A 21,145-nucleotide genomic window follows, 5' to 3' on the forward strand; every position below is an offset into this window, starting at 1 on the left:
GAGGTCTCGTTCGTCCCATTCCGTCCATCATCCATCCCCCGGACAATCTGGAACTTTACTAGTACAGAGACGCAGACGGAAATCGTCCCGTCCACGACTTGGTGTTTTAGTCCCACGATGAAAAAATGTCCCGTCCACGAGTGTGGACGAAAACCGGGACGGAAATTCGTCCGGAGACAAACGGACGGGACGGTTTTCGTCCGGAGATCTTGGACGGAAAAACCGCCCCGTCCGCGTCCCTGGACTGATTCCGGACGCGGGACGGACGAACTTCGTCCCGTCCCGCCCATCGTCCACGTCGCGGACGACCCGGAACTAGTACAGGGGGGGGGGGGGGGGACTCTGCGCGAAACGAGGACGAGTTCGTCGGAGAGGAGCTCGAGAAAGCGTTAATGGCGACGGGCTCGAAAGATGAGGAAGATCACTACGCGATCCTCGGCCTGCCCTCGGGCGAAGAAGGCGCAAAGCTCTCAATCAAGGAGATCGAGAAGGCGTACAAGATCAAGGCCAGAGAGTGTCACCCAGACAAGCGGCGGAACGACCCCGACGCCACCGCCATCTTCCAGAAGCTCGTCTCCTCCTTCGAAATCCTCAAGAACGAGGCCGCTCGCAAAGCCTTCGACGATCTCCTCCGCGCGCGGCGGGAGCGTCTTCTCCGCGAGTCTCGCCATGATTCGAAGCGCCGGAAGCTCGCCACGGATCTTGAGGAGAGAGAACGCGCGGGCGTGGCGGGTTCTGGGCTTGATCCTGTGGAGAAGGCGCGTCGAGAGGAGGCGGAGGCGGCTGCCAGGCTGAAGGAGGAGCTTGCTCGGTTTAGGGCGGCGATGTTGGCCAAGAAGAAGGCTCCGCCTGGGCGGCCGGAACCTGAGAAGGATGAGGTTAAGATTGAAGGTGGGGTTGGTTTGGATAAGGAGAGGGTTTTGAAGGTCACTTGGGAAAGATCTGCTGGAGAGTATACTGATGCTATGCTGAGAGAGGTGTTTGGGAATTTCGGTGATGTGGAGGATGTCATGTTGAGATCGAAAGGAACGAAGAAGAAAGGGTCGGCGCTGATTGTCATGGGTACAAAAGCCGCGGCGGTGAGACTCGATTTCTTCTCCTTAATTTCTTGCAACTATTCCTGGAGAATTTGTTCTAGTGTTCTAGATTTTGATGAATTTCATTTAGAAATAAATTTTTGGATTCTTTGTATTCGGTGGTTAGTTCTATGTGATGCTTGTTGTAAATACAAAACTCAACGAAATGTGGAAGGATATCTAAAATTTTAATCTTTTCATGTGCTGAACTTGGTAAAAGAAAGGGCTTTTTGCATGAACACAATTGTTAACTCTGAAACCAAAATTTTGTTTTTGGGAAATGATTTGATTTTAATAAACAAAGAAGACTGTTCAGTCTCTTTGTTTCCTTAGCTAACCCATTTATCGAAGGAAGAGTTGTGCAGTCCACCAGATGAAAATAATAAACTTAAACTTTGGCAGTTCAATGATTCTTAGATTGACTTCTTATTCTTTTGTTATGTTAAGATCCTGGTCTAAGGTCACGATCGAATACAATCCAATATAGAAACTTCAAGAATGTTGCTGGAATGCTTAGTCCTGAGTAAGACCTGATATTAGAAATTCTGCCAATTTATGATCAGTGGAAGCATGGTGGAAGGTTCCTCTCTTGAGTATATCAAGAATAGCAACGCTCACAGGATAGTTTACCTTACACGACAACCAGAGAAAAGGGAACACACAACAACAAGAGTGACCGTATTGGTTCCCTCTTGAATAAGCCGTAGACAGCTGGTTTGGTCGCATCTGCCTCGTGAGTTGGGAATCTCCAAGTCCGCCCAATGTAACAGACAATCTTGATAACTCTCAATCGATGTCTCCACACATCATTTATAGGGAGCAACTCCCATTAGCTTTTATTTGAACTCGTGCTAATCAGGAAGCACGGATGTGGTGATGACCGCATATTTTTGAAGTATGATAAGTCTTTAAAAGAACCTTGTCATGCCATCTTTTTACGTTTTCATCTATGTTGAATTCACAAAGATAGGATTAAATATAAGAGTTGCATCCGTGGAGTACAAGATGATCATGCCATGGCCTTTGAGAGTGAATCAAGTTTGATGGTCATTTTCTCAGTCTTCCTGAATTTCTCCTTGGCAATAAAGGTTTCAAAGATAGAGAAACTCCCTTTTTTATGGATAGAAAAATATATATGCCTATGCTCCAAGGATCAAAGATCTATACTGAACCCAGTCAAACTGTAAATGGAGAAGAATTTAGGAAATCAAAAAATTTGAACATCCAGCTGACTAAGGTTTCCTGTCCTTGATGACGATTTGTCATTGTCCCCCTCTGTACCTGGATGGTGATCATGAAATGGTCATCCTCATCATCATCCTTGCAGTGGAAATATGACGTCAATGTTGATGGAAAGATGAATGCCGTCACCATCCTAGTCCTGCCGTCTCGCGTTTTTTTCTCTCGTGATGGCTCAGTAGACGATGAAGAAATTGTCATCGTCCACTAATCTATAGCCAATATATCTGCTGCCGTCAACCTTTTCAATTGTCCTGGTTTCAGCTGGCCTTCTCATTGTTAATGAAGATGGAAAAAGATGATGACAAATCATCATTGTCCTCATCATTCATTTGCACCAGGATCATGACCACAAAGTGGTAGTGGAAAGTAGCACCATCATTTGCTCTTGTGAGAGTGGCAGGGGAGGCAGGGGTTCGTGAGTTCTTTCGAGCTCCATCAGTCTGTAGACTACTGGCCGAACACTTCATGACCTTCTTCTCGAGAGGGGGCAGAAATAAATGGAGATGGAGTGGTAGAGGAGCAAGTCGGTTGATGACGATGCAACAAGGGGAGTAGGTGGAGCCCTTCTCAATGGTAGAGATCAGGATGGCCATGATGGGGCTGAACGGGGAAGGGGCCCTGCCCCAAACAGCATTCCATTTTTCTTCTTTACTGCACTCATGAAGATGGCCAGGGCAGTTGCATGATGGAGGGGATAAACCATGCCTACCTAGTTCTGATACCGAAGTGCCATAGGGCTTTCAATGTGGGGGATTTTCGGCTGATCTCGTTGTTTAACTCTTTACATCTCATCATAACCAAGGCTTTGGCTAACATGCTGATAAGAACTTCATGAATACATATCAGAGGAGGAGCAAGAGAAGAGATACCACACATGCAGCCCAATAAAGGCATGTGTGAAGGTTCAAATAAAAAGAGCGGGAAACAAGAAGGTATTAATAAAAACCCAAGCTGTGGACTGTAGGCAGCTTGGAATTTGAAGTCGCATTTGGCAAGAAGGCTGGCGGGAGATCCTTCTGACCAGCTGAGGAAGAACCGATTCGATTTGCTCTGAGTTGTTCTTTTCTTTGTCCCATTCTGCTTCCCTCTATCTCTGCTTTCAATTGTCATCCCGAAACTCTACTATAATTCTCTCATATTGATCCACGAGTATCGTGTTCGTATACAACTGTTATCTTCAAGAACTATTTATCTCTTGGCGATCATGATTTATCTCTCAGTAATGAGGCAGGATCTTATCAACTGGTATCAGAGCCACCGAATACTCGGATACAGATCATGACAGATAAAGAGTCAGAGGACGGATCAAGTTCTTGATCCTGTTAGAATGACGAATGTGTTGGAGCATCTGATAGATCAAATAGCAGGAATAAATTAAGTTTGGAAACGTTGCAAAATACGCCCCCAGCAACCCCGACGCCAGAAGCAGATCTTCGTCCAGCACAACGTCGAAATGAAGCTGCACCAGCTCAATACCGGTACGATTCAGATCACCGATTCAAGAAAGGCGATCTACCATTATTTCAAGGCTCTAATCCAGAAGGTTTTGATCAAAAGTGTGGACATATTTTTTTCGCCTAAAACCAATGCCGGGTAAAGATAAGATGCACTTAATATCGTTGCATTTGGATGAGACTTGTTTAGACTGGTTTTTCTATGCAGAAGATGAATTCGGTTTTCAAGATTGGTTAGATTTTATGACTCAGTTTTAAAGTCGGTATGGATTATCTGCGAATGCTAAGTACAAATCTCTATTCGAAATACACAGACTGGATCTGTTTTGGAGTACCACTCTCAGTTAGAAAGACTTATTACACAGATTCCTGATTTATCAGCAGCTGTCAAGGAGAATGCCTGGTTACAAGGTCTTAAACCCGATATTTGCATTGCGATACAACGCCATCATCCCTTTGGCCTCAAGGAGATCATGGACCTCTCAATTAAAGCTGAAATTGATCTGGAGACTTTATCACAGACCGGACAAGGTTCTCAAGTCAATATTAATCAACAAGGTCAGCTAACTACTCAGAGAAGACAACTTTAGTACAATCAACTCCGACAGCATGGTACAACCTTGAATCAACCTAGAAGAGAAATTTTTATACGGGGTCAAGTAGCTCGGGACCGCAACACACCACTTCAAATCAGATACCACTTTATGAGAGGCCACCTAAGAGATGCAATCTCAGGAGAAGCAGAATTTCAACAAAGGAAGGATAAAGGTCTTTGCTATAATTGCAATGAGAAATTTGCCCCAGGACACTGGTGCCGAAAAGATCTAAATCTGGTAATGGTATTAGAAAAAAGATAAGGAAGAAATTCCTCGGGAAGAAGAGCCTGATATGATGCAGACTGATGAAGCACCTATTGTGCATGGGTCAGTCTTTACAGCACAAGTCTCTTTTAATTTGATGCATAAGAACCCAAAAATAGGTATATTAAAACTATGGGGTAAAATACTGGCGCTCAAGGTGAAGATTTTAATTGATGGGGGAGCTACCCATAACTTTATACACCCCAGGGTGATCTCTATTCCAGAATTACCCATTGCAGAAGGGGAACGATTTGATATATTGTTAGTAAACAACACTCTGCAATCGTCGTCAGGAATATGTTTGAATGTTCCAGTATATTTACAAGGGATGGAATTTACCCAAGATTTCTTGCCACAGACAAGCAGCCTGTCATAGAGAAGATGGAGTGGCAGCTAGAGGGATGGCTGATCAGAGTGCTGTTGAGCGGTTGGGGGCGATTGGAGCTGGTGCGGTCAGTGCTCTCAACACTCTCCATTTTCTACCTCTCTGTCACCATGCTACCCGTCTGTGTCGGCAAGTGTATGAAAGGTTTGATGCGAAGGTTTCCATGGAAAGGTTCAGCGTTGCAGGAGGGGAAGGGGATGGCCCTCGTATCTTGGCACATAGCCTGCAGACTAGTCAACCAGGTGGGGGGCGGGAAGACTACGTGGCACTCACATGACACGAACCCTTGCAATTTTAGCCAAATGGGTGAGTGTACTCATTGGGCTGGTGGAGGATATGTCAATAAAAGTATTGATGGACAACTGCAGACCATGGCTGAACTGGGAGTGGTGTGCTGCTCCACGCAGAGGGGCATCTGCATTCTAGAAGGGCCGAAGGCAAGCTTTTCCTCAAGTCCAAGAATTTTTCACTGCCAAGCTGGCCAACGGAGCAACTTTCCACTATTGGCTGAATGGCTGGTCAACTCGGGGCCCCGTGCAGAGTTCCGATGGCTGTTCGCCCTTGCGAGGATGCCCAGGGCCATGGTTAGGGACTGCTGGGATGGCATGTGGAACCAATTGTTGTCAACTGATACACAATGTTCCTTCTCCAAGCATTACCAAAGGAAGAAGAGAAGGCACGCGTGAGAAGACCCCACATTACTAAACATGCGTGGGAATGGGTATAAATAAAGGGAAACGGGAAAGGACAAGAGGACTCATTTTTTCAAGAATTCAGTTGCAAGAGAAGACTGAGGTCTGAGGGAGCAGGATTGGGCCTGCCAAGCAGAAGGGGAAAACTCGCGAGAGATCTCCATCGACTCTATCCGCATTCATCTTGTTTGGCCTTTCTTATCTACTACATTCTTCTTTTCTCGTCTGTGGATGACCTTGTTATCAACATTGATAGATCGATACTGCAATATTCTGAATTCTATTGAATAAATATTCGATCTCATGTCATACAAGATTCTGCGAATTGATATCATCAGCACAAAGGGTGGAGGATTATCAAAAGATGCAACTATCCCTGCTGTATCTGCAACCCGAAGGCTATGTGCACGGAAACTTGGACGACAGATAAAGACTGTTGTCATCTTTTCTTTGAATGCCCCCCTGCTCGGGCAGTGTGGGCATGCCAATCTATGACTGGGGTGGATGTCTCCACTGAGTTCTCTTGGGACTCTATATGGAATAGGGTACCCAGGGGCCACGAGGAATGGGGCGGCTGTTTGCTGTGTTTTGGGCAATATGGCTACATTGGAACAAGGTCATCTTCAAAAGATGAGAGGCTTCGCTGGTCAGCATAGTGCACGATGTGCATAGTTTAGCCTCGGTTTGGTTAAGAGGGAGGTGAACGGAGGATGTGGGGACCTCTTGGGACAAGGTTGTATTTATAACTTTATTAATTAATCATATGGGCTGGACCACCGACCTCGGGTGACCTTCCCCCACTTTCTTAAAAACATCACTTGCTCGAGTGACAGTGAGGATGCCAATTTTGTGGATGGCAATGACAATTTCATCTTCGTTACCCTACTAGTGACAGTAGCTAGCTCAAAGAATACCTAATCCTGTTTTACAACTCAGGTTCTGTTTCAATATGTTTATTTCTGTTAACAATGTACCCCTTCGCCATAGCTATGTACTCCTTGCCTGCTATTGTTTGGATGACAATTCTTCTCCTATGTTTCCAGGTTGCCGCCGTTCATAGTATGGTTGGAAACCTTTCGAACCCCTTACTCGTTCTCCCGCTTCTGTCCCCTGTGGCTGGTCTTTCAGAAGGACCCCCGACAAGACAACCTGAAGCTGACAGTTCTAAACTGGACAAGCTTGTTGGCCGTGGCTATCAAGATTTCGAAGATTCTGTCTTGAAGAAACTGCAGAAGGTACAAACACCATGTCACCGAGCGAATGTTCTTATTTCCAGCCTTAACAATCTCTATCTACACCATTTTTTTGGTCGGTTTCATGCTGAAAGTTGATCCAACTTCATTTGATTTTCACGAAATGGTCGTAGTTACAAGACATAACCTACGATCTGTTGCCTGAATATTGTAAATTTTAATTATTTCCCTATATTTTAAAGTCTTCGTACACGAATTATCATAGAAAACATTAATTTTTGTTTGTCAATAATTAACCTGAAAATATAAATAATGAAATTGAACCCAACCGTGGCATAACAAGGCTAATTTTATCATTTTTTGATCACGAGCTGCGGAATAGGATTTGCTGTGATTACAAATTTGTCTTCCATGTTTGGGCCTGAGTGATCGACGATGATGATTCCTCTTTTCTATAAAAAGATGATGACGATGGTGACAATGACAAATCTTGGAAACCAGATGATGTTGAGGATGGTGAATTATCATTGCACACTGGTCATACACATCATCGATCCCGAACTAGGATTGGCTGATGATGACAATTCGTCGCTATCATTGTTCACGCTAAGTCTCCTCATCGTTATCCTCGTTTGGGCTTGAAGCAATGACGATGACGACACATCATCTACTGATGGATGACGATGATGACTTGTCATCGTCCAGTCGTAATGTTCATTGCAGATGCCAAACCCTACACTAGGAAGCCCAAACCTGCGCATCCACATATGGACATTCTACGTGGTTTCTTCTTGAAAATGGATGAGCCAAGCTTTTAAACGTCCATGAATGTTTTTTTAAACTAGGGGTATTTTAAACTTACTCTCATAATTTTCAATCGGTTAAACAGTTAGTTTAATATCTAATTTGGGATATAATCTAATAAATAGTTTCTTCCAGAAAACTACTGAACGATAAATCTTCTACTCTGAGCTCCTTTGGCTAACCTGATTCTCACCCGCAGGCCGCAGAGAGGCAGCGGTAAACACTCGTGTTGGTTGTATGACTTTTCGGATTTGGAAACATCCGAGAAATTGCTTCTTGTGCAGCCCTAATGGCAGTTAAATGAGGTGGGCCTCCCTAAAATTTTCAATTATCTCTCTCTATTTGGAATGGTGAGAAAGACTTGTCTCTTTTTCCTTCACGAGCCATATTCAGGTAAACTACCTGATCTCTGCCTTTCCCACACAGTGCTCGCTGCGCTTTGGTTGGCTTTAGACATGGAGACAGATAACTCGTGACCCCACCTTTTTTCCACCCGTCAGAGAAAGAGAAAGATCCAGGATCTTTCTCTTTCTCTGTCTATCTCTCAACGTATGACTAGTAATTTTTCTCTTAATTTTTCCAAAAAGACTTCAGCTTTTTCTATGAAACCCGGTCGTTCGGGATTGCTTTATTTCACATCTTTTTAGTGCGAGCAGCCTGCGCCGTAAAATTTTGGTCCTCCTCGCAAAATTTCTCTGAAAGCCCTTTTTTTTCGCCACTGTTGCTGATCAACCCAAACTAGTTACGTGGCTGGTCCGTTCTGGGAAGACCGCCTTTGGGAAAGAATTGTCAAATTCTTGGATCGAGGGCCAATGGGCAATTACTCGGCTAGGAATGGAAGCCACGGGTACTGCCTTTTGGTTACTTCTTGGATCGGTAAAGCGCTAAAGATTCAATCTTTTTCAACTTTTGGGGGAGAAATAAGGGTTAGTCTCCCTCGTAATCCCGATAAAGATGAGAGGGAGAAGGGGAAATCAATTACCCTTCTCCTTCGTCGTTTTCCCAGTTGCGGGGGCTGCATAGAAGTCGCCTGGTTTGACCCCCTCTGCCATTCTTTGCCTCCGTCTGCTCTATTTATGAACGATTGTACGCCATTTTCTTCGTTCTTTTGAGAGGAGCGAAGAGGAATGGGTATCTGCGTCTCTGCCGCTACCAAAGTCGGCTATACGAGCAGTCGCAGCGCCGCTACCGCCGTCGACAACGAATCGGAGCAAAATCTCTACGAATGCCCGGAGACTCCTGAAAAGTCTTGGAACGGCGGGGATCAGAAGCCGACGGGCACGAGCGGCAATGCGAAGAGGACGAACGGTGCAGTTCCGTGCGTTTCAAAGAATTTCGGGTATTTGAGGGGATTCAAGAACAAATATGAAATCGGGAAGCTGTTGGGTCACGGCCATTTTGGTTTTACTTTCGTCGCCACGGATAAGATTACCGGGGAGAAGGTGGCGGTGAAGAGAATCAGCAAGAATAAGGTATTCCTCTTGCTTCAGTTCGTTTTTTCGGATCCTCTGATATTTTACCCTGTAATCTATGCGAGTAATTTTGGTCAGAGTTCTTGGGCCGTCCTATAATTTGGAAATTGTGATAAAGAGAAATTTAATGGATTCTCGGCTCGGCGAAATCTATGATCAATTCACGACTCTTGGTATAATTGATTGGAACTCTTCATGGGTTTATGTAAAATTGTGTAGAAATCTAAGAACAGGAAGCCGCTTGACGATTATATTTGGAGCATAGTAAATTTCATTCTGTATATTTTCTTTTTGGTGCCAGATGGTTCACAGTACTGCTGTTGAAGACGTTAAGAGAGAAGTAAAGATACTGCAAGCTCTTACAGGCCACGAGCATGTTGTTCAATTCTACAATGCTTTTGAGGACGATGCTTTTGTCTATATAGTTATGGAGTAAGAATATGACAGAAACGTTGACTTCCAATTTTTCACTTAAATGTCTTCATCGCGCATTTGTCATCGTCTCCATAGCTCTTTTGTTGTCAGTTTTGGATTTTGACGGATACTCTATTCTGTAAGAAAGCGTCCTTTTTAATTTATTTTTACGTGGCTACTCGTTATCTTTAGTCTTTTCTACTGTGGTATTTTACGGGGTATTTCACTTCTTTAATATTTTTATTTCATCTTTGAACTGATTAATCTTTAACCTTGTCAGGTTATGTGAAGGTGGTGAGCTTCTCGATCAAATTCTAACCAAGTAAGCTATCTTGATAGCACCTTTTTTTCTGGGTGGTTTTATTTTCATGAAAGATCTTTCACCGTGTCAGATTGGGAGTCTCATGAATGAAAGTTTTGGTAGTGAGTTGGAAATGTGATCATGACCTATTCAATTTTCTAAATAATTGAATCATCAGTTTTTCTGTACACATCCGCAATGGTTTTATTTTATTCAAAGTTTCAAGTCATTGGCAGTTGCATTATAAAATCCTAATATCCAAGACGAATGATTAAGTAAGAGCGGGAAGAGAGAGAATGTGTAGGGAGAGAGTGTAGAAGACAAGAACCCTGTCAGTAACTATGATGATACGATAATACAGCTTCAGGGGTTTCCCTCCTCTCTATTAGACTTCTATGATGCCATAGAGCTAAATCCCCAAAATGTAATATTGGCATAATTAATATTTTCTCCTTAGTATATATTTAGTTGATATTGATTTTACTTGAATCAGGAAGGACAGCTGTTACGCGGAGAAAGATGCTGCTATAATCGTTCGACAGATGCTCAAAGTAGTGGCTGAATGCCATCTGCGTGGCCTGGTTCACAGAGACATGAAACCCGAGGTAAACTTAGCCGTAGGTTTACCTTAGTTTAATCTCTATAGAGAGAAGAGATAACCTCCTTTCATCTACACCTGCAGAATTTTCTCTTCAAATCGAAGTCAGAAAATTCTCTACTCAAGGCGACAGACTTTGGTCTCTCTGATTTCATTGTTCCAGGTCTGTATCTCTCCATCTTATTTTTCTTTTCTTTCCTTTTCCTCTTAATTTTTGATCTTTCCGTCTTAATATAAAAAATTAACGCAGGACGGAAGTTCCCTGACATCGTTGGAAGTGCTTATTATATTGCCCCGGAGGTGCTGAAGCAAAGATCAGGCCCGGAATCGGATGTTTGGAGTGTTGGCGTCATAACATATATTTTACTTAGTGGAAGAAGGCCGTTTTGGGCCAAAACCAAGGAAGGAGTCTTCAAAGAGGTACAGTTTCTATTCCAGCATTTGCAAAGTCGCGGGTTGTATTTAGTTTAATAGTTATATTCCAAAATTCAACGTAATTATTCGGTCAACTCTTATTCAGATACTGAGGAGAAAACCAGATTTTCGCCGGAAACCATGGCAAAACATAAGTGATAGCGCCAAGGATTTCGTTGGAAAACTCTTAGTGAAGGATCCACGTGCTAGACTGACGGCAGCTCAAGCTCTCTGTATGTACACCACTACTCCATTACGGTTATTTCATTTTTTTAATTCTCCATCCCACCAATTATACTTAAAAATATTGATAGATCTTTTTCCATCATCATAATTTATCAAACTTTTTTATGCAACTAAACCAGCACATCCATGGGTGAGGGAGGGAGGTGATGCCCTGGATATCCCCCTGGACATATCCGTTTTAAAAGGCATGAGGCAGTTTGTGAAATACAGCCGGTTCAAGCAGTTTGCTCTCAGGGTATGTGCGGTTTTTTCTTAGTTGAAGAATATATTTACGACCTTGCATAATTTGGAGCTCTTATTGGCAGGCGCTAGCAAGCACGATCAATCAAGATGAACTTGCTGACCTCCACGACCAGTTTGACGCAATAGATGTTGACAAAAACGGTTCCATTAGCCTCGAAGAAATGAGACGGGTAAGCTATAGCTAGATCGTGTTTTTTACTCCCTGGAGAAATAAGAATCGCGTTCAATGTTGATAGCTTTTTGTTTTTAAACCCCCAGGCGCTTTCAAAAGATATTCCTTGGAGAGCAAAGGAGCCACGTGTTCTTGAGATTCTTCGGGCGGTAATTTTTTTGGTTTAAAATGATATCTTTTGAGTTCATTTTTTTTGCCAATCTCTGGCTTAACAAATGGATATTGGTGGAACAGATTGATAGTAACAGGGATGGAAGGATTGATTTTGAAGAGTTCGTTGCTGCAACTCTGCATGTCCGTCAGCTAAAAGAACACGACTCTGAGAAATGGTTGCAGCGGTCAAAGTCCGCTTTCAACAAATTCGATCTGGATGGCGATGGGTTCATCACAGTGGAGGAGCTTAATGCGGTAAGCCACAGCTACGTTTTTTAATTATTTTTTATTGGCTCTGAAAAATATCAGATTTTGCTCTTGATTTAATTTGTTAATTGCTCTTGATTTAATATGTTTTTCATGATCAGCTTGTGGGTATGCATGATTCTGCGGAAATTTGGCTGGAGGAGGCTGACAGAGACAGGGATGGGAAGATAAGTCTGTCAGAATTCCGCAGGCTTTTAAGAACTGCAAGCATGGGCTCATGAAGGTCGTACAATTTCTCAATCACCTCTATGCAAAGCAAGCCATTCAGGGGTTACTAAGCTATAGAAGAGCTCTTTGAATTGAAGAAGCTCCATTCTTTGGGAAACTGCTGTACAGATTGTAGCATTTATCTGGGTAACTTCCCAGAATTTATGTTGTAAATGCATTCACCAAAATGTAATTCAAATTCTTTCATTCATTATAAAGTTATTCATTTATTTTTTATATCTCTCTCGTCCCCTATCTCTATAACCTCGACATGACAAGGTCCTATCCCCTCATATAGTCTCTGTGGCACTCTAGGCAACGAAGGACATTTTGGTCATTCAGGTGTTAAGTTAGTTTTCCTTCTCCATTAAAATAGATATGGCTCTTCTTTTAGTAAGACAGTTGACAGACTAATTGGAACGAAGTTGAAGTTTGATAAACCAGAAATTGGGTTAAAATAAGTCATTAAAATGCTCTGTTTTATGATACTGTATTTATAAAATTTCCTTACCTAGTATAAGGAAAGTTCAAAATAATCCGCCTGGAGCATGTCACGAAAAGTAAAGTTTTATAATTTTACAATTTCTGAAGGCTTATGGACTTTTCTGAACTTTTGTTTGCAAATATGCCCTTAAATAGGGAACGGCACGACCGGGGTGTGATGCCTCGGACGTGACGGAACGGATGACGAAACGTGATGGATGGTGATGTGACGAAACTTTTGTCACGTCACCGTCCCGTCACACGTCCCAGCATATGCAAAAAAGAAACCGTCACTTTCCCGACACGCATCTCTCCATAGGACATCCTGTCACGTCCCCGTCATCGTGATGGCGTCACCATCACTGGTGACGTGAATAAAACCCTACAGTCGAGTATCACCCCCGTATTTATAGTGGTTTTCATCGTCCTTGTTGAGAACTCGCCATCTTCATTGGTGACAGTGAACACTTTGCAGGAAAATAGGATATTACAGTAATTTCTAAAGTAAGTTGTATAATTGTTAAAATTTCCTATGGTTTTTATTAGGTAAATTTGGAGGACAGAAAATCAGGGGTATAACTCCAATTATTTATAGGCAGCGTCGGTTTTGCGTCCAAAGCAAAACAGAGACTTCTATGCAAAATTTCAGGAAAATGAAATGGCGACGTCACGTGGCGAAATCTCAGCCGTCGAACAGCTTAAAAATAATGATTTTATATGTATTTTTTGTCTGTTTTAACTTTTCAAAAATTCTGTCACGGCCGTCATCCGTGACGCCCGTTCCGTCACGTCACATGTCCGGGGCACCCCGTCACCGCCATGTCCCCATCACGACCAATTCATCATCCATCATCGTCCTCCTCACGACCACTTCTCATACGTCATCGGCACCGTCACGGACCCCTAAAACCATCACCGTTACCATCACGTCATCCGTCATGCTTCCGTCACGGAGACGTGTGACATGACGGATGACGCGTGTGGATCCTGACCCATAAACCAGCTCTCGGTCGAGCATTGTAGGTGCAAAGATCAAATTCAAAATAGTTGGAGGTTTTGTTGAAATAATCTGGATTTTTTATGGCTTTTTAGGAAAGTGGAGGAGAGAGAAAGTGGAGGGAATATGCATAAACATTTTTGGGCGACATCAATTTGCGCGCGCGTATTAAAGAAGAGAGTTTTGCACAAAATGTCAAGAACTGGATTTCGTGATGCTATGTGGCACGATCTCGGACATCGGAAGAGAATCTGAAGGCTTAAATCCGATTTGCAGAAATATCTCTCCTGGGCAGTAAATGCACCACCCGTGCTATGAATACAAAGCGCATGCACGGAAGGTGACGTGGTAGCTTCTCATTGGGCTGCGCTAGTAACAACGCACATGGAAGTGCGGGTTAAAATGTATTGTGTGTATTTTTTTATTTTCTCTTATTTCCAGCTGGGGATATGTGACGCGCCGAGGATGAACTTGACAAATTCACTTGAAAATCAGCCAGCCAATCAGCTATCGACACGCGATTGCGTGTATTGGAAAAATTTAATTAAATAAATGAATATTGATCCAACTGCTCTGATTGGTCAATAACTTTTGATCCTAAAGTCGGATTGAGCTCAAATTTTTATGGATTTTCTCATCTTGACCTCTTTCTATCTGTATGATATTCAGTCAAGCCTATGTTGATGGATAAAAAGTAATTACTTATTGGGGGTAAATGGTAATTTTTACTACTTAACATAATTATTAAAGCATAAATTGATTTGAGGAAGGGGCTCTTTCACAGATGCAAGACAGAGAGGAGAACCAGCCTGGATCATTTGTATTTGGTATTTTTTACTTCATTATATTTGAATTTTGGTGTAATTTGGATTATGTGTTAATGAAATATGTGACTTGTCTTCTTGATCTTGGTCTGCATTTCTAAATCGCTTGGCTTGAGTGGCGTGTACAAGCCTTTACTAGGATGGAGAGGAGAGATTATGAAATTGATCTAGCTATTCTATTTTCACATTAAGAAAAAAAATTATAAACAAGTTTAATTTCTAGGATATATTAGATTGTGTTTATTATATAGTAGTTAGTGAATTTGGATACCCATTTCCCCCCAAAGCAACCAAAATCAAACTCTTTTCTTAATCTCTCTACTTGACTCCTTTGATACTTTTTATTGGATCACAGGAGTCAATTTAGAGATCCCTAGTTCTTCTATTCTTCCCATCTCTTCTACCCACCTTTCTAAACTCTTCATGTAATTAGGGTCGTTTGATCTTCATTGAAGATTAAATTAACTCTAATTAGGGTCAAATTATTCAAGTAGGTCACTAATTTAATTTGTTACTAGCTTCCCTTAGACGATACCTATACTTATTATTACACATCTTAAGTTAAGGTTTTTATAAATTTTATTGTAATAAGCTAAAGTCAACAACGATAAAGGATAATAAAATTGCATAATTCACCCCTATTTTGGCTTATCAGGTATAAAGGACTATAACAAGTGTAAGATTGAACCGTTATTAACATCAGTCATCATATATGTATAATCTCTCTTTTGCCCGAGACTGCCAAAATAAGCAGGGGATAATTAATCGCCTAACCCTAATTGGTCATTATTGTCCGTATGAATGGAAAAAAAATATCTACAAAAAAATCTACAATATTTTTACTACTATAGCTATAGATCTAACTGCATTATCTTCCTGGAGTTAATATCCTCTAATCTTAAGGGTTGACGATCCCATCTTGATCACACAATCGCCTTCGTCGACTTCTTGATGCATCCGAGCTAAGTCGATTTAAAAGCCCCAGATTAGGGACTTGTAGTTAAAACACAATCGTCCATCGGAATGCATTTTTGGAGTCCCAAGTCTAATGAACACTACCCCAAGTGTGACATGAATCAACCTGATTGATTCATACAAATAAATTCAGCGAACTCTTTTTGCCAAAGAGCACCCACTATGTATCCTTGATGTATCTACATTACTGATTATGAGATCATCCATACTCATCATATGAGGGAGACGAAGTAATGCTATTTTATCTCAATTTTTTGATGTCTTTTTTGATTTCCTTCAAATAGGAATATTTAGAACACGTTTGAATACTTACCTCAATATTATGATCATAATTAACTTAGTGATTGCTGTATTCAAAAACCTAAATAATAAGTATCACACACATTATAATAAATATATACTGTATGAATGTGAAACATGCATTAAGAATTGCAAGCCACATACATTTCCATCAGTTAGCTAAGAATTGACATATATTTCTACTTTCTCCAATGGGAAGGTTTCCTCATTGACATGTCCTGATTGATCATCGGCGAAGAATTGGCAAAGCAAGTGCTAGTGCTAGAAAAGGATGCAAGAAGGGGGGGGGCGGATGGAGACATCGGTTAGCCAGGTTTTGGTTGATCAGGTGGCTTGGGGGTTGGGGGGGCCCTACAAGGATTTAAAAACTTATTAAAAATCAGCCAACTATCATGTCTAGATGATAAGAGGGTCTTTTCATAACCTCCTACCAAGACTTTTACAGATCCCAAAAAGGACATAAAGACAAGCTAAATAACAATACCATTGAGTGATCTTTTTTACATAGACGAGAGAAGAACTTATCTTTTCTCTTCTCTAATCCGCCATCTTCGGCGAAGTGGGAGACCTATTCCTCTCCAGCACAGGCATGTACAGCTCGGTCACTTTCTTGACAGGATCGGGAGACAGCGTGCCGCCTTCATGGGGGCTCGTTAATTTCTTCTCAACATCTTCAAACTTCGCTGTTGCCCATGGCGCCGCGCCCACGTTGCGTACCGCGCTCGACGTGTCGATAGTCAGCGAGGCTATGTCGTCTATGGAGGCAGACCAGCTGTGGCCGCATGACGCGCATTCAAGCTAGTAAACAAGTATTTGGATATTGTCAGATAATAAGAAAGTATTTTGGATACTAGATATTGTTAGAAATTACAGACCTGATACCTGTCGCCATGTCCTCCAGCGTGGATGATCTCCACGACTCCGACTTTCGTCTCCGAGCATCTCGAGCAACGAGCTTCCGCCATCTGAGTTTTTATCACGAGTTATAATAAATTTCAGGAAACAGTTCAGACTTACTTTTACCTGGATGAACTCCGAGTGATCCGGTTCTTTCGTCCTCTTCTCATGAAATGCCGCGCCTTCCTGAGAATTAAACGCAATGTTTTCTGAAAAAAAAACTCGAAGAATCAAAGATTCAATCCGTAATTTTACCTTTAACTCGTCTGGGCTCATATTCATTATTACTGTGGGGGTTAGCTCCCCAGTCAGGAAACGCTTTGTGAGCAGCGGGTTGTGCTGGAAGATGTCTCGTGATCGTTAAATTGTGGGTTTCGGTTCCCAATTCAATAAGCACGGTAATAGGAAAATTCCACAAGCCAAGAATCTCGGCATGGCGCGATGATGGTGATGAGCAAATGGAAGTAATATAAACGAGCGTGATTATGACCTTGAGATTGAAGTCGAGTTGCCTCATCTTTTGATTATACTTGCGGAAATCGGTGCCAATCGCCTCGTGTACTACCTTCTCCAGAGCAACCGTTGCTGGAAGAGCAGTATCCAGCCAGGACATTCTTTTCTTACCCTACAAAAGAAACGTAAAATAGATCAACACATGAACACTAAGATACTAGTTTACTTAGGCCAGGCAAAACACTGGAGCTTGTTCTGATTTGAATAACTCTGAAGATAATTCGTCAACAAGAAGTTTCAAACTGGGTGAAAGTAAAACAAAAAATATATATTTTTGTTCCTGAGAAGATATTAAAAAAAAACTATAAACTCTATTGGTTGACACCGCAAATTCCATCTCTAAAATATTTTCCCTTCCTCTTTACAAAAACAAGAGATATTTTTTCTCCTTACCTCCTTTCTATTTTCCTCCGTCAGTTTCTCCTCCAAACATTCAGCTGACCGAAACCCATCGGCCAATTTCTTCAGCCACCTAACTCGGTGAGAGTCTCCGGGCAGTTCTCCAAACTTCTCTAAGGCGACGAGAACTTCAGAGTCATCTCTGGGAGAGCTGACCTGCTTAGAGGCTGCTGAATTGTATTCATAAGTGGGCCTTGAAAGAATACTTCCAGCCATCTCGGGGCTGAGGAATTCTCCAGATAGTTTCGCATTCTCCTGACTATCTTGGTTTCCTCCAGGCGAAATAGTTTTCATGGAAAACTCTGCATCGTTTGTGCTCTGCGTAACTCCTTCGCCTTCAACTTCTTCCGTTCTATCGTCAGCTTTCTCTGGATCTTCTGCTCGTGCTTTCTTTGAATCATTCTGCTCGTCGATTGCAGCCAGTCTATGTTCAGCTTCTTCCTCTTCCTCGTAGAACGAGAGCTCTTCGAACCGCCTTTTCTCCATCACACCGAATAACGATGAATCCAATCCCTGACTAAGCCGAGGTTTAGGAAGCGCTTTATTGCTTCACGTACAGGTGTCTACATAACATGGAGCCAGGTGCCGTAGTATCCATTAGTGTTTGCCCAGTCCCATCTACGTATCCATAATCTGACATCTGGATGAAATCGAGACTATGTCGGATGCGGATATCGAATGTCCACCCGATATCGAGTGTCCGAGATCGAGTGGTGGATAAAGTATGGGTAATAAGGACAATGACGGATGATGGTGCCGTATATCAAAAACTGATGTCCAGATTTTGAAATAGGTTTATTATTTTAGGGACGCATTGCACCAGGATGGCAGAAAACGAAAGGAAAAAATGTATTTTGATTCGTGTAAAAGTGGCTCCTCTTTGAAAAGCACGCAAGACCACCCACAAAATACCACTAAAGGCATACACCTAAATTATCAGTCATTTCTTCATCTAAAATTTCCTAATATCTTTTACTACTAGTAGAATTTATTTAAAATAAAATCTTAATTAATTATTTTATCATTTTACTAATACTTATCAATATTTTTCACTTCACTTTAAATTTATTTCCATCAAATTATTAACAATTAAATATTTTATTGAAGTCCCAAAAAGTGTATACAATTTGAAGCTGAAAAAAACTTTTTAAATATGTGCCATATATTTGCACCTTACACGTGTTCTGAATAAACAATCATTATATTGTATTTTTTGCATCAAATGACACCTTCAGACAGTTTTTGAACCCTTATTTATTGATTTACAAACCATCACATCTTGACCACACAATCACTTTCATGTATTCCATGCTGCATTAGAATGATGATGGCTTATAATCTCATGTTTAGAGGCTGATAATTTGGATTCAAAATACAAACATCCAGCTGCAAGATGTCTTTGGTGCTGTAGGTTTAAGGACCATTTACAAGACCATACCATGAACCAAACTTATTGATGTTAGGTGTAGTACCAATAATTGATTAATATGGATGATTTTAGCATACCCCTTATTCCAAAGAAATCTCATATTATGTCCTAGTGTCTCCATAGCTACGGGAGCTGCCATGTACATAATATTACTGTTGTTTCTGGAATTATTTTGTGGGTGGTACTGGCATAATTAAATATTAATCGTCTAATGAAAAGCGGTTCAAATGATATTTCTACTTGCATGTTGGGTATCAAGAAAACAATTGTTCAACACCTAATATTGTCCTCCAGCATCTAAGATGAAAATGGATGCTGATATTGGAACCAACCCTCGAGATGAAGACAATGTCAGATATCAGTATTCTAACAACTGAAATATTCAATATTGTCATCCGATATGGGGATAACGGTGCAGAAGGATACCAGATTTCCCATATCTGATATCGAGTACAACATACATCTGGATATTGTCATTCAATTTTGAGATGGGGGCATGCATAGATTAGAACTGATCCTACATCATAATCTCTCTCTCTCTCATTGTATCTATTTGCATCTACCTATCACTATCTATCTATATTTTTTTGGGGTGGTTGTGTCATGAAGTGCAAATTTTCACACTCTGTACAAAATGCCTACTATATAAATCTCCCATGTGTAATGTATGGTGTTGATTTGGGCAAAAGTTGTAATGTACATCGCAAAAACTTACAAAATAAAATGGAAAATTTGTTGGGTTCTAGTGGCCTAGATTTGGATGAAGAATTCAAAACAATACGTAGTGGAAGCCTTTGTAAAATCGTACGGCATCGATAAAGTCATGAAACGAAGAACCTGTGCACGGATGACATCCATGATTTCTTCGATCCAGGAGCGAGACGAGTTGAGCTGCTCAAGTGTGCAGCCTCTAGACGTATCCACGCTGTCCTCGGTGTTGGATTCTAAAGGCCTTGATATGGATGAATAAATCAAAATATTTCGTAGCGAAAGACTTGAATAGAAATAGAACGGCATCAGTAAAATCATGAAACGAAGCACCTTTGCACGGATCGCATCCGTGATTTCTTCGATCCCGAAGCAAGACAAGACGAGATGCTCAAGTGTGCAGCCTCTAGACATATCCACGCGATCCTTGGCACGTTGAATCTCCTCCTTCTCTTTGAGGAGCCCCGTTCAATCTCTGTCGTCGTCGTCGTTACGTCGTCCCAATCGTATCGGGGATGGAGAGGGGGTGTAGGGAGAAGGGAGAAGAAGGAGAAAGGCCCCTGAAAAATTCTGGCCTGGGAGAATTTTGTTCGTGGCCTTCCCCAATTTATACTAAGTGGGTATTTTTCATAAAACCCCCAAAACTTAAGAATATCTTCCGACGTCCAAGATACCATTTGCGTGTGACCGTCTTGGCCCATGTATAAGTCTTGTTAGCGACTCTAGCAGCCCAATAACCTTTATTGGCCTTCCAAATCAATTAACTATATCATCACATAGATTAATTAATGTCGGATCGATTTAACCCAATCGATAGGTTGAGTCTCCAACACATGGGGTGCCAAGGTACACCTAGTGTTCTAGAAGATACAAAGGAGTGTGTATCGACTCACTTCGTGGAACTTGTTCGTCATCGGTTACCGTGTATGTATAGTCCCTCATCCACTTGATGCTCCTTGGAAGACTTAGGGTATGGTCAATTGTCAAACCCTGATCGGTCATCTGAGTTAGTACTGATGCATTCGGAAATCATCAAATAACTCTTCTCCGATATTTCACTGCCTTGGCCAAGGACTCCATCGCATCATCTTCCTTGAGCTGTCACCCCTTAAACCGAGGGTGAACGGTCCTATCTTGACCACTCAATTGTCTTCGTGAACTTCTTGATCTACCCGAACTAAGACCGTTTAGAATCCCCTGATTAGAGACTTGTTGGCCATAGTCAAAGTATAACCGTCCGTCCACAAGACGTCTTTGGTGTCTCAGGTCTAAGGACTACTTACACAACCATGACATGAATCAACCTGATTGACAGTTTAGTATAATACCATTCAGGGATTCGTATGGAACAATTCAGTGAACTCTTTCCACCAAAGAGCACCCACTATCTATCCTTAGTGTCTCCACACTAATGGCTACGGGACCGA

General features: G+C 41.8%; 3 protein-coding genes across 4 annotated transcripts; 2 read left to right on the forward strand and 1 right to left on the reverse strand.

The window, feature by feature from the left end:
• Window positions 1-351: 351 nt before the first annotated feature.
• Window positions 352-8,085, forward strand: LOC144716908 (DNAJ heat shock N-terminal domain-containing protein). Of its 2 annotated transcripts, XM_078592179.1 has the most exons (3): window positions 352-1,079; window positions 6,753-6,944; window positions 7,906-8,085. In XM_078592179.1, the coding sequence occupies exons 1-3, from the start codon at window positions 393-395 to the stop codon at window positions 7,924-7,926; spliced, it is 900 nt and encodes a 299-aa protein (XP_078448305.1). In that variant the 5' UTR covers window positions 352-392; the 3' UTR covers window positions 7,927-8,085. The 2 variants fall into 2 exon arrangements, with proteins under 2 accessions (XP_078448305.1, XP_078448304.1); XM_078592178.1 differs by lacking the exon at window positions 7,906-8,085 and having other exon boundaries at window positions 6,753-7,149.
• A 146-nt stretch (window positions 8,086-8,231) lies between these two features.
• LOC144716907 (calcium-dependent protein kinase 18-like) lies at window positions 8,232-12,430 on the forward strand. Its single transcript, XM_078592177.1, has 12 exons — window positions 8,232-9,178; window positions 9,480-9,610; window positions 9,873-9,914; window positions 10,387-10,498; window positions 10,576-10,654; window positions 10,742-10,911; window positions 11,012-11,138; window positions 11,271-11,386; window positions 11,457-11,564; window positions 11,653-11,715; window positions 11,801-11,974; window positions 12,088-12,430. Exons 1-12 carry the CDS (start codon window positions 8,834-8,836, stop codon window positions 12,205-12,207), a joined length of 1,587 nt encoding a protein of 528 aa, XP_078448303.1. The 5' UTR covers window positions 8,232-8,833; the 3' UTR covers window positions 12,208-12,430.
• Window positions 12,431-15,997: 3,567 nt separating this feature from the next.
• LOC144716280 (protein REPRESSOR OF VERNALIZATION 1-like) lies at window positions 15,998-18,067 on the reverse strand. Its single transcript, XM_078591397.1, has 6 exons — window positions 17,576-18,067; window positions 17,160-17,294; window positions 16,925-17,008; window positions 16,796-16,855; window positions 16,648-16,737; window positions 15,998-16,570 (listed from the first exon to the last, which is right to left on the reverse strand). Exons 1-6 carry the CDS (start codon window positions 18,065-18,067, stop codon window positions 16,310-16,312), a joined length of 1,122 nt encoding a protein of 373 aa, XP_078447523.1. The 3' UTR covers window positions 15,998-16,309.
• Window positions 18,068-21,145: the final 3,078 nt, after the last annotated feature.

Source organism: Wolffia australiana, chromosome 2 (assembly GCF_029677425.1).
Source record: "Wolffia australiana isolate 7733 chromosome 2, ASM2967742v1".
NCBI lineage: Eukaryota > Viridiplantae > Streptophyta > Magnoliopsida > Alismatales > Araceae > Wolffia > Wolffia australiana.

Coding starts and splice junctions, on each gene's coding strand:
- LOC144716280 (XM_078591397.1), bottom strand. CDS start 18,067: ATGGAGAAAAGGCGGTTCGAAGAGCTCTCGTTCTACGAGGAAGAGGAA. Junction 16,856..16,924: donor TGAGCCCAGACGAGTTAAAG/GTAAAATTACGG, acceptor TTTAATTCTCAG/GAAGGCGCGGCATTTCATGA. Junction 16,738..16,795: donor ATCACTCGGAGTTCATCCAG/GTAAAAGTAAGT, acceptor ATAAAAACTCAG/ATGGCGGAAGCTCGTTGCTC.
- LOC144716908 (XM_078592178.1), top strand. CDS start 393: ATGGCGACGGGCTCGAAAGATGAGGAAGATCACTACGCGATCCTCGGC. Junction 1,080..6,752: donor TGGGTACAAAAGCCGCGGCG/GTGAGACTCGAT, acceptor CTATGTTTCCAG/GTTGCCGCCGTTCATAGTAT.
- LOC144716907 (XM_078592177.1), top strand. CDS start 8,834: ATGGGTATCTGCGTCTCTGCCGCTACCAAAGTCGGCTATACGAGCAGT. Junction 9,611..9,872: donor TTTGTCTATATAGTTATGGA/GTAAGAATATGA, acceptor TAACCTTGTCAG/GTTATGTGAAGGTGGTGAGC. Junction 10,912..11,011: donor AGGAAGGAGTCTTCAAAGAG/GTACAGTTTCTA, acceptor ACTCTTATTCAG/ATACTGAGGAGAAAACCAGA.